The sequence below is a fragment of the Grammomys surdaster genome, unplaced genomic scaffold (assembly GCF_004785775.1).
Source record: "Grammomys surdaster isolate TR1022 unplaced genomic scaffold, NIH_TR_1.0 367, whole genome shotgun sequence".
Lineage (NCBI taxonomy): Eukaryota > Metazoa > Chordata > Mammalia > Rodentia > Muridae > Grammomys > Grammomys surdaster.
This window is the reverse complement of record NW_021604786.1, coordinates 2,368,326-2,381,096: the sequence shown is the minus strand read 5'-3', so window position 1 is coordinate 2,381,096 and position 12,771 is coordinate 2,368,326. Positions and strand designations below refer to the sequence as shown.

The 12,771-nt window shown below is 43.2% G+C and overlaps 1 protein-coding gene across 1 annotated transcript; it reads right to left on the bottom strand.

Moving 5' to 3' along the window:
- Positions 1-323: 323 nt before the first annotated feature.
- Tfam (transcription factor A, mitochondrial) lies at positions 324-11,231 on the bottom strand. The gene is made up of 7 exons (XM_028780252.1): positions 11,005-11,231; positions 10,056-10,171; positions 8,717-8,787; positions 8,010-8,159; positions 6,581-6,676; positions 3,112-3,168; positions 324-2,703 (listed from the first exon to the last, which is right to left on the bottom strand). The coding sequence occupies exons 1-7, from the start codon at positions 11,103-11,105 to the stop codon at positions 2,563-2,565; spliced, it is 732 nt and encodes a 243-aa protein (XP_028636085.1). The 5' UTR covers positions 11,106-11,231; the 3' UTR covers positions 324-2,562.
- Positions 11,232-12,771: the final 1,540 nt, after the last annotated feature.

Here is a 12,771-nt window from a genome sequence, read left to right as displayed (position 1 = left end):
GACTTTCTAGCTATCTTATGTCCATTTAAAGTATGCTAACACCAGCTTTTAGATTCAGAAACACATACTTGGACAAAACAGGGTTTGTTATTTTTAAGAGCACTGCTGAAAATGGAGTTGGAAAAAAGGACAGCCGGTTTGCAGTCAGTAAGAAAGGAGAAGCAGCACCAAGCCCTTGTCAGCCTCTCAGGAAGTATCAAAGACCTAATGCAGCACCACTGCATGCCTTCAGCTCCTCCCAACACCTTCCCAGCTCCTCTGGCAACTGCTTTGTGCTGAAAGAAAGACTGTCTTTAGGGGAAAAAAAAGACATGGAAAGCAGATTACAGTGTGAACAGTAAGCTTCTTTTACAAACAAGGAAAACCAAACTCAAGCAAGTACCATGAAGTGGCTTTGATCAGGGCCTCTCTACATGTCCTGTTCCCTTCCTAGACTGAGCTTCGAGGTCTTGAGCACTCTCCACTGTGCCTGGGAAGCTATGAGTGGGGCTAAGTGGTTATGAGCTTAGAGTTCTGGGCATCTCCGTATCACTGTATCTCTGTAGTGCTTGCTGCTCCTGAGAAGCTCTGAAGCACATGGTCAATGCTCTGAGTCTCCATTTTCTCCGTTCTAAGGACAGCATGGAGTTCCTTTCCAGAGACCATGGGAGAGCAGAGCTCACGTCTCTCCTGCAATTGCACTTCGGAAAGACTAAGACCAGCTCATGCTGGCCTCCGTCCACCATCGTCACACTATGCCTGCTACAGGCCTGAATTCCAATCCATGGGAAAAATTACCGTTTCTTAAAAATTTATCTTCAAAATTCTGATTATCTCGTGGGGAGAGTTGCAGTTCTGGGATTTGGATCCAAGGCCTTGAACATTCTAGGCGAGTTTTCTACCCAGCTCAAATACCGTTTTACACATATAACTCTTACATCTCTCCTCCATGTGTTCTTCTGTTCCTACCTGGTCAAGTTCAGTGACTGCAAACTTCTTATCCTAATGAACAATCTCTAAACCTCCTCAATACCTAACATATATGGGGATGAACTCTGTGTTGCCCTGTGTCTCTGAGATCCGCTCAGTGGTGCGGTGGCTGAAGTCCCGTGTTCTCTACAAGACAGATACTAAAGAGTGTTGGCTCTGGCTTGGCAAGGGCTTGTGGGATGTGCCATCTCAAAGTGGGGAAGACACTTTCTCCTGTGCAACAGTAAAGATTAGGAGGGCTTCACTCCATACAGCGGCCTTCTGTACTGTGCTATACCAGTACTCCAGGCTAAAGAATATTTTCTTTGCTAACACCGAGAATAGTTAGGCATATAGGGAGCCAGCGATGACCCCAAGATATGGTGACAGCATCACAAAAACATTAAGGACATCTGAGGAAAACAGCCTTGTATGCCCAGCAGCCATGAAACACCCATGCTACAAACCATGGTGGCAAACTGTCTACAAAGGGCCATCCCTGTCCGCTGTGGCTTCCCAGTGTCGTCTCTGGAGCACAGAGCACCCACACACAACAAACCCAAGAAAGCATGTGGTTGTGTTCCAAGAAATTCTATTCAGAAACACTAAAGGTCATAATAATTTTCACATTGATACTTTCCCTTTAAAAAACCAATTTAGAACATCATTACATTTCTTGATGAATAAGCCCTGAAAAGCAGTTAGCCAGTGGGCTGGACTTGGCCAGTGCAACACAGTTGGCTTTCTCCTACACAGGCCTTTAGCTGTCATGGATAATCTCAGATTTCTGACTCTGGACACTCGATTTTCACATTTTCTCATTTAAAAATGTATACCACACAAGCTCTATGAATACTCTCAAATGAAAAGTAATTCATAAAAATCAAGTCCCTACCTAAATTTAAAAAGAAAAAACTTTTCCCAAATGGTTCATCTTAAAATACGTAATTCAGAAACATGTTTGAAAAATTAGAGTTTTTATTCTATGCAATAAAAACATATGCATAGACTTGGTACATAATTTCTTAATTTGAGAAAGCTTTGTGACTCTCCCCATTCCTACTATAAAACGCTATCAGGACATCAGCAATCACTTCTTATGTACAAACATCAGCTCTGCACATGATCTATGTCTCGGAATCACTTCATCTAGTAAAGCCTGGAAGCTTCTTTGAAAATGCAATTATTCAAAGCTCTGCCACAGCCGTGAGAGCAGCTGTGGGCCTGGGACACAAGGGGACACACCCATATGTAATGGTCATCAGTGTAAAAACTTCACAAAACCACACGCACCTGTCACCAGTATGAAAGTCCCGTCACAGTCTATCTACTCCCTCGAACAGAATGACTCACCACTGCATGTGGATGCATGGACAGTCTCCAGTCCAGTTCTTAAGCAAAAGGCAGAACTCAGCACGATCTTCTACTGTCAAGGCTCAAAACATTAACAGAAATGCATTCAACGGGCAGAAATGGCAGAAGTCCATGGGCTACAGAAAAACGAACTGAATGTCAAAGGTTAACCACCTTTATCCTTGCTAGTGTGACAATTTAAGGCTTTGAGACCTAACTGGTTTCTTGTGCCTAACTCCAAGGACAACTCCGTCCTCTATCTTAATTCTCAGAGATGTCTCCTAATCGTTTCACACTGCGACGGATGAGATCACTTCGTCCAACTTCAGCCATTTGCTCTTCCCAAGACTTCATCTCATTGTCGTAACGAATTCTATCATCTTTAGCAAGCTGAATATACGCCTGAGAAGGAACGTGACAAGGTTTTACTTAGAAAATAGCAATTATTCTCTGGAATGGTTCCAACTACATGGAAATGATTAGCACTATTCTCCATGCACCAAGGGGGAATACAGAAATAATTTTTATATAAAACGTTAAATGAGAAAAGGTTGAGAGAAAGTGTTCTCCAAGGATTGGTGGGTTGTCAGTTTCAGGACTTGGGAGAGGAGCAAAGGACAGGTGGGACTAGCCATGTACTAAATGCCAGTTTATTTACTGACAAACACTACTGAGTGAAAGGCTATGCTGGCGCTAACAATGAAGGCAGTCCTGAATCACTGCTGCTGGACTGACGCTATGAGCCAAGCCTTGTCCTAACACATCCAAGGCACTCTAAACGGACATGTAAAATCAGAAACTAATACCTACCTGCTTTTCTTCATGAGATAGATTTTTCCAAGCCTCATTTACAGCCTTCAATTTTCCCTGTAAGACAAGATAGTTAAGATGTACAACTAAGACAGCAAAGGAGAACATTCCTCATTTATCCCACCAGACATTCAGCTGCCATTCACAAGCAACAGCAACTGACAACGTGTTTCTACTCAACTGTTACATTTACAAAATGAGAAGGAGTATCTTTTGATTAAAAATGCTTGTATTTAACTCCGTCATGAACTAACTTCAAGGTTGTTTTTCCTTCCCTATAGCTGTGTGTCATTCTGAACTCTGTGCCTAGGTGTTTAGGTGCCATCACAGGAACAGAGCAAATAGCCCTTAATTCTACCTAGTCTGCCAGCTGACCTAAGTGGTGTCATGGGAAAGAGGCCACTTTCCATCCCTTGGGCCTTGTCTACATAAAGTAATAGGGGACAACTTGTTTAGTTTTGCACACTCCCCCAAACTCCAGTTTAAGCTATAAACACGCGTGGACAAACCCAATAGAAGGGGGCAGCACCAACACAAGGTGTGAACAGTGAACAGCACCAGGCAGGTGTCACAGAGAAGGTGAAAAAAAGTTTAAACGCTCACTCTGGCAGATTCCAGGACATTCACATTTTCAAGAATCAAAACAGTCTCAGAGAAGAGCAGGCACAATTAAGGGCACCTTGCAAAAAGGTAAGGGATCTGTGAAAACACAGAGTATCTTGGACTTGGGGATCAGAGCTACAGGAAGGCAGTTCAAGAACAAACAAGGATTTGAGAAGGACAAACTTAGAAAGTCTCAACAGAAAGCAACATGCAAATGAACCCAAACTGGTTTGTCATCTGAACATTTCTAATATTACATTTTCCTGTGTGTGCACATACATGCATACATGTGAAGGTCAGGACAACTTGCAGTTTTCTCCTCCCACCATGCAGTTCCAGGGGATCAAACTCAGGACAGGCTTGGCTGCATATGCCTTTGATCAGCCCAGATTTTATTTTCTTAATCTGTGGTTTTGGGGACAGCACTGGATGGCTTTATGTTTACGACCCTCTAGCCTTAACTATCCAAGTGCTGGCTGTATTTCTCACAGAGAAATCACAGAGGTCAAAACAGCAGTAGTAACTTTGAGATGCTTAAGAAGCATTACTTCCAAACCAGAACTCTATGTCTAATATGTCTAATCTTAAAACCCGGGGGGGGGGGGGCAGTTTTTAAGACACGTAAAACCTGAAATGTAACTCCCACATGTTCTTTATACTGAGTGACTAACACTGAGATTCAAAAAGGATCATAAATGAAACTGGGTAATTTGAGTAATGCTTCTTTTATAAACATGTGGGGGTATTCAACTGCTGACAAACACCTCATGTCTGTGGATACATACATATGTCCTGTGTCTATGTGCATGTATCTATGAGTACATCATAGGCCTGTGTGTACATGTGTGCAAGTGTACATGTGCATAAGTACACATGTGTATGTGTGTGTGTGAGTCTATGTGTATGGGCATTAGAAGGCTGGGCAGGGTGTTTGCAGTTCTTATGTGGCTCTTGCTAGCCTGGCATTCTCCCTGTGATATAAGCTAGCCTTGAAAACGTGATTTCTCCTGCCTTGGGCTCTCAAGGACTGGGATCACAAACATGAGTCCCCCACTTAATTCAGCCAGTATTTATAAAAGAATAAAAAACTATAATCAAGTTATATTTCCATTACTAAGGACAGGGTCCATTCAGGCTGCTAGGTAATTCTAGGGGACTGCCTGCATGCTAGAAGCACTGTATTTAAAGTTCTCACCAGTACAGAGCTTTCCTATAGCACTTTTTAAAACAAAAACATAAACCTACCTAAACCCAAAGTAAATCAGTGACTGAGGAAATTCTAATGATTAAAAAGCAAGGCTCCACTTCAGCAACCCTGAGTCACAAAAAGTAAAATGTTCAAAGGAGGACTTCTGGCATAGCGACAGCTGCCACCACCACCACAATCCTTTGCACTCGTCACTAATGCTTATGGACAAGTGTACTCCTAGGGACACGAATTCACAATGGGGGCTGGAGAGATGGCTCAGCGGTTAAGAGCACTGGCTGCTCTTCCAGAGGTCCTGAGTTCAATTCCCAGCAACCACAACCACATGGTAGCTTATAACCATCTATAATAAAACCTGGTGCTTTCTTCTGGCATGCAGGCAGAACTCTGCATATAAGGGGTGGGGGGAGACAGACGGCTTAAAAAAAAAAAAACAAAAAACAAAAGAATTCACACTGGAGAGTGATATACATTTATTTTATAGGATTTGAGAACTAACAGTATGATTCTAGATGATGCTAGAGTTTGAAATTATACAAGAAGGACTAAAGATTTACTAATAAATTCTATCCATTTTGCAAAGTGAAAATAAACCAACAATACAGGGTCCTGGAAAATGGCCTGAAGAATCAATTTTCTTGACTTATACTAGATTCTAACTTTTTGAAAAACTTTTAGTCTATAAAGCTGTTTCTGTTAAAGAAAAATACTTTAGAAGTGAATACTAATTTTTTTATAAGTTAATCTTATTCTGGAAAAATAGTTTTCAACACTAAAAAATACACTGTTGATAAAATGAATAAAATTTTAAAATCCCAAAGAAAAGCAATTAAGTATCCAGTACAAGCCCGAGAAGACCATGCCTTACACACATCCTTTAAACATATGCTACAAGTAAGTGCATGGTAACAGGACTGGGGAACGGATGACAGACCTAGGAACTCCATGCCTGCCCAGCCAGCACAGTCAGTGCCTGAGTGATCTGGACACCCGCACTTCTTTAAGACAGCACTTTTTATACAAGGGAAACACAGCTGCCACTGTGGCTCTTGAGGGGAGAGGGACACACTTTGTGTCCCCACATTGTTGTGACCACATCCACATGCACAGCACAGTCCCATGGCACAGGTATAACCAGTCTTGTTACAGAATAAGGCATGAAGAAGAGCTAAGTCGCCCAATCCCAGAACCAAACAAGAAACCCTGAAGCTCATTCTTCCTTTCCAGGGATGCTGACACTTAAAAGAGGATGGAGTAGAGCTTCTAGAAGACTCAACATCTCACAATGTAAAAGATGTTACCTCTCATAAGAGTAAAGAGTAAGTTGTGTGTCTGTATGAACCATGAAAACATAAGGGTGACTTAATTAGAAAGATTTTGAAAGTTGTCCCAGTGTGTACCCACAAAGTGTGTATGGCAAAGTATGGCAGGCACACACCTAGCTGCATGTGATAACAACAGAACTTCTTTTCCAGGGCTGAGAATCATCAGCACACCAACCTCCTACTGCTAGTCAACCTTACACCCAGCTCCAAGGAAAGAGACACAATACTTTCTATTTTTGCTATTTTCCACCATCATGAGACAGATCTACAACTTCCTACATGACTTTAAACTAAAATACACACAAACCTGAGAGCCATCTGTAGCTCTGCTTACCTGAGCTGAGTCATCCTTAGCCTCCTGGAAGCTTTCAGATACGTAAATGTTATATGCTGACCGAGGTCTTTTTGGTTTTCCAAGCAAAACTAATTCCTAAGAAAAATGAAAGTTGTCAGATACAGTCACCAGGAAGCCTAATACTATCTAAAGAAACTGCCTGACAGAGCAAGTGAATACTAGATTCTGTTTTGTTTTCTGCTACCTTGTAGCCAGCCTTTCCTCCACTTCCCAGTGCAGGCACACAGCCCGTACCACCACACCCAGCACAGCACTGTGGGTTTGTATAGGAAGTATGTTTGTTACACCTTGGAAGTCAAAATTTTTCAAGCATAACATCTTAAAAAAACTAATACAATGAGGCATTTATCCATACATAAAGGCTTCTCCTTGACATTTTATGTTTATAGCTTTCATGAACTAAATCAGCATTTACATATCAAACCTTCTTAAAATCTTTTTTAAAGCCACTTCACCCTTGCAGGGCATCATCATATAGTGTAGCCTACACATGCTTACACTGAACCTGATAAGTATAGGAGTGTTTGTTTAGTAACCTTATGTCATTCCTTTCTTGCATGGCTCAAACATTTAAAATTCAAAAGATGTATTCAATTCTTGTCAGCTACCAAGAAGGGGAACTATGGGACGGGCAAACAGCATCTCTTACGGTGGGTTCCATATTTACTGTGATACATACTGCACTGCACTTTCCTATCTTACTTTCTGTACTCGGAAGAGTAGCAGTGTATGAACTGAGAAAGTACTTAGGTGAGATGGCACAGCAGAAAAAGGTGTCTATTGCATAACCCCGGTAAGGGTCAAAGGACAGAAGGAACTCCACAAATTACCCTCTGACCTCCACACTCGTACCCCTGCCCCCATTACGCGCGCGCACACGTGCGCACACACACACATTTAGAAAATAAATGGGAGGGGATTTAGGAAGTATTAGGAGAGCAGGGGCATTAAATGTCTAAGGTCTGGTCTGCATGGATTTGATATAGAAACTTAAGAGAATCCCTAAATAAAGAAACATGTCAGCCTGACTGGAATCAAACAGTGGCCTAGACATAAAATTAACACAAGTTGAAAAACAAAAAAAAAAGGGTAACAACACAGACGTTTAACAGTTATTTCTTTGGAAGAAAACAGATTCCTACCTCAAGGAAACTCCTTCCATGTAGAAGTGGCATTTTTCCTCTGCTGTACTAATGAAGGAATTAGCACCTTTAAAATCCTGTTCCTCCAGACAACTCAAACCTGACAGTTCCTCTAGGAGGTCTTGCCTAACCGAGTGCCCAGCAGCACCCTGCTACATCACCTCTACTGTCACTGACACAGGGGAGACTACCCAGACTCTTGGTCATGTTGATTCTTCCTCACAGGGAACAGGATTTCAATGAAACAGTATTTCAATGATACTCACTCTCCTTTTCACTAGTGCTTTCTTTTTTAAACGTTTCTGCCGGGCTTCCCTCTCGAAACCCATCAGTTGACTTGGAGTTAGCTGTTCTTTATACTTGCTCACAGCTTCTTTGTATGCTTTCCATTCAGCTTTAAAATCCGCTTCATAAACCTATGAATGAAAACCTCAAATGAAAATCAATGAACTGGTACTGCTGGCAAGCTCAACCCATCACATCTGTCAGGGAAAGACAACTAGATTCAGATAAAGGGAGATGACCAGCCAGGTGAAGCTGTGCTCTCAGATGTATTTTTCACAAGCTTGCTAATAATCAAGGTGCGAGGACAGCAACTGGCCTTCCTTCCTGACTGTAGTCAAGCACTCACCTGCACTCAGCCCGTTCATATCAGCATCGCTTATAAAATGAAAGGGAGAGACTAGCTGTGTGGGCAGGACTGCTAAGAGAGGAGGTGGTACCTGAGGAGGCTCAGTGAGTCAAGTGCTTGCAACAGCCAGTGTTTATGACCCTCATAATGGGTGTGGGGAGGGGCAGAGACAGGTGGGTCCCTGGAGCTAGCTGGCCAATCAGTCTACTCAGTTGGCAAGCTTATGAGCACAAGCAAAAACCCTGTCTGTCCAAAAGAAGAAAGTGTTGAGCTACCTAGTCACTGAACAAACACGTGCCCTATCTACAGAATTGTCAGCAAGCCGAAAACATGAACGCTTACCTTTTTTTCTGCTTCTGGTAGCTCCCTCCACAGGGCTGCAATTTTTCTAACCAGTTCTGAAAGTTTTGCATCTACAAATTAGAATGGAATAAAAATTTTATTTCTTAGGGGTTAACTTCTACAACCTTTTGAAAATAGCCCAGTGGCTCTAAAAGGCTAATTACATGTGTTGCTACACAATACAAATATAATTTTATCAAGAAACACTAGAAAACTGTTATTTAGCTTTAGGAAGTATGTTCTGGATTACCAAAAGCAGTCCTTGGAAACCCACTGCTACAGTAAAATAAGCACTTTGGGTAACCATCTGCTCCAAGTTCATGATGTCTTCATTTCAATTAAAATATTCTGTCACGTCTTTCAAGATTTATTGTTCGTAAAACTCAAACCACCAACTAGTGCTGCTCAAACAATAGCATCTTGCACTTCAGTTACAGAAATACCCTTTGGATATAACAGTGTTGTAAAATTAATCCATTCATCTCCATTTCTTCCTCATTCTTAACTGGGGATACAACTGCTTTATCAACCACGTGTTGGTACCAAGTCTTACATTTTAGAAGACGGGGTGCCTGTATAAGCATCTCTCAATCTCCCATCTACAAGATGAGAACTTCAGTTTGATTTTCACTAGCATCTGTGAGGTACTGTAAGTAAAAGAGCTTTGGAATGCATAAGGACTAACTTATTAATTCAGCCACTGCCTTTATACTATATATTCAAATGAAGGCTCTACAACCCTTTCTTAAGACTTCCTGGAAAACTTTTCTACTTGCAAATCTCCCCCCCCCCCCAACCGCTTCAGGAGCTTAGATAATTTCCAGTGAAGTTAATGATTAATACAGACCATTATTATATTGTATAGAATACTTCTCGGTAAGTTATTTTATTGCACCTTAGACATTACAAACAATGTCCTATGCCCCTGGACAACTAGGCCTCAACTTAATCTTTTTTCTCTATAGTATTCCTCACTCAACATGTTATTTTTTCTTTTAAGATTTATTCAGTTTATGTATATGAGTACACAGTAGCTGTCTTCAGACACACCAGGAGAGGGCATAGGATCTCATTACAAATGGTTGTGAGCCACCATGTGGGTGCTGGGAATTGAACTCAGGACCTCTAGAGGAACAGTCAGTGCTCTTAACCGCTGAGCCATCTCTCCAGCCTTCTACATGTTATTTTAAAACTATTGTTTGCATTAATATTTAAGTAACTTCTATTAGTTAAAAAATGTTAAACAGACTACCAAAAAAATAAAAAAAGAGTGTTGCTAGATACCCTGCCAGTGTAAATCAAGACTGCAGATATATATATATATCCCCAAACTCCTTACCTGGGTGTTTAGCCTTAAATTTGGGTAGCTGTTCTGTAGAAAATCGAAGGTATGAACTCATAGGTTTCTTTGGATAATTATCCAAGGTGGAAAAACACTTCGGGATACAGACAAGGCTGCGCACAAGTAAAAAGAACCGAATGTCAGATATGTAACATTCATAACATAGACCTCAGATTCTAAGTACAAAGTCAGCCAAGGTGCTATATATCCAACACTTTCACCTAAAATACTAATAACTAGCCCAGCAGTTGCTTTTAATCCCAGCACTCGGGAGGCAGAGCAAGTGGATGTGTTAATTCAAGGCCAGCCTAGTCTACTAACCGAGTTCCAGGACAGCCAGGGCTACGAAGAGAAACTCAGTCTTTTAAAGCAAACAACAACAAAAAAAGTCAACCAATCAACAACAACAACAAAAAAAAAACTAGTAACTTTTGATTATGTTTCCCTTCCCTCTGCTGTGCTAAGAATTCAAATAAATGGAAGGGTTTCAGTTGTATAAGCACACTAGAAAGTGCTCCACAACCGACTTACTTTTAACACCCTGACCTTAACCAAAATAAATAAATAAATAAATAAAAGGCTGCAGGGGTGAAGCCTGCAAACAGGGCAGGCTTGGGTGACCTAGCTAAAGCAAAGAGGGGTCTGCAAGGTTGAAGCAAGTCCTGGCATCCTGGATGACCCAGTCAAACCAAAGAGGAGACTGCAGGGCTACGGCACAAAGTCCTGACAGCCAGGACAGAGTAGGGGCGAGCGTTCGGCGCGCCACAACTCCAGGCCCCGCCTCCAAGGCAGAAGGAAGGAGAGAGCCCTAGGCGCCGAATGGTAGAAGGAGACAGGAAGTGGGGTCGGGTACCAAAAGGCACGAGACCCCAGGCGGCTCGGAGGACTCGGGTGGAACGAGAACAGACGGATGACGGACGACCAGCGTCCCTCGCCTGCGGCCTACCTGATATGCGAGGGTATCCTGCCCCCGCAGCCCGCGCACATCTCGACCCCCGCGCACCCCAGTGCTCTTAGCACGCCCCACATTCCCCGGAACAGCGCCATCGCTCGGGCCGGAGACTGTTGGGCCGGCGCCGTCCTGTTCGTCTCACGCACCACGGCGCCTACACACAAGTAAAACAGCAGCGTGGGATCTCCGGGAGCTTGCTATCATGCCCGCCGCGGCGCGGGGCACTGTGGGAAGCCCGGACTTCCGGTCTGCGGCAGGAGGCGGGGCAGACGGGAGGCGGCGTGCGTCCCCCACCGTTCGGTGGGCGGGGCTGAGGAGGGGGCGGAGCCTGCGGCTAGGCGGAGCGGGCTTGGTCGGGAGTGGATGTTGCTGAGCCGCGCTGTAGCCGCAGGCCCCCGCCGTGTATTTTGCTGGGCGGCCTGCAGGCTGTTGCTGGACCAGGGTCCTCGGCTGCCAGCTCTGCTCCGTGACGCTGGTGTTGTAGCTTGTGTCACAGTGCCTGGCTCCTAAAGTCAGAGATCAGTGGTTCTGATGATGCCCCAACAGCAAACAGGCATGTTTCATCTGAGTCCGCAGGAAAGCACCCGAGGCTACTGAGGGATGGAAGAGAGGGAGGAGTGGTCGTGAAATGTATCGCTTTATTTATCTTCCCTTTAAAAATTAATAGAAAAGAATGGGGGTTCCCAGGATGGCCCAGAGCCTGGCAAGCTGAGTTCAATCCCCCAGGACCTAACCTACATGATTGAAAGAGAGAACCAACTCAAGCAGGTTGTTCTCTGACATTGACATACACACACAAGAAAACGTGTCAGAAAAAAATTGATAAACCGAACCCAGGTTGGTGGTGCAGGCCTTTAATCCCAGCACTTGGGAGGTGGAGGCAGGCGTTCAAACTCATCCCATGCTACTAGCAAGTTCAAGACTTCATGAGACCCTACCCCAAAAACAGACCAAAAAAACAAAACAAAAAAACAAAAAACCAAATCCGCCCTAATATAATAATAGCAACAAAGCAAAAATATTCTTATATTGATATCTGAGCAGGGAATGCCAGAGCCCTGAATACTGTTTCCCACTTTGCAGATCACGTGGACTAGATTTTTGCTTTGTTTTTTAATGCAATGGCATGGAAAATATTAGGAAGACTTAAAGATATCCAAGGGCTTCAAGCTGTTAAATACGTTGCTTAAGGGCTGGGAATGTAGCTTAATTGGTAGGATGCTTGGGAGATGCGCATAAAGCCCTTGACTTAGATCCTCCAGCCTCATGTAAACCAGCAGGCATAGATAGTGTCTTAAGCTTCTAGTTCCAGAACTTGGGAAGTTGAGGCAAGGGGGATCACAAGTTCAAGGTTATCCTTGCCTACAAAGTAAATTCCAGGTCAGTCGGGCTAGAGACCTTGTTTCAAAAGTAAACTAAATTAATAAATAACTAACATCTAAAATAACTATCTCATCCATTGGACTAGGTGGCGGAGGCTTTTACTTCCAGCACTCTGGAGGTAAGAGGCAGGTAGAGCTCTGTGAATTCGAGTTTCTGTCTATATACACGTTCCAGGCGGGACAGAGTTAACATGATATGATCCTGCCTAACAACAACAGCCTCTTCTGTTTCACACCTGTACTTTTGTTTTTCCTGAAAAGAAAGCAAAATCTTACTAGCATAACACTGAGCTGAGAGTCCATTTCCTCTCTGCAGTTTTGAAACAGTGTCTCCTTCAAGCCGCAGAGGACCACGCCCACTCCGGTAGGCCCACTCTTT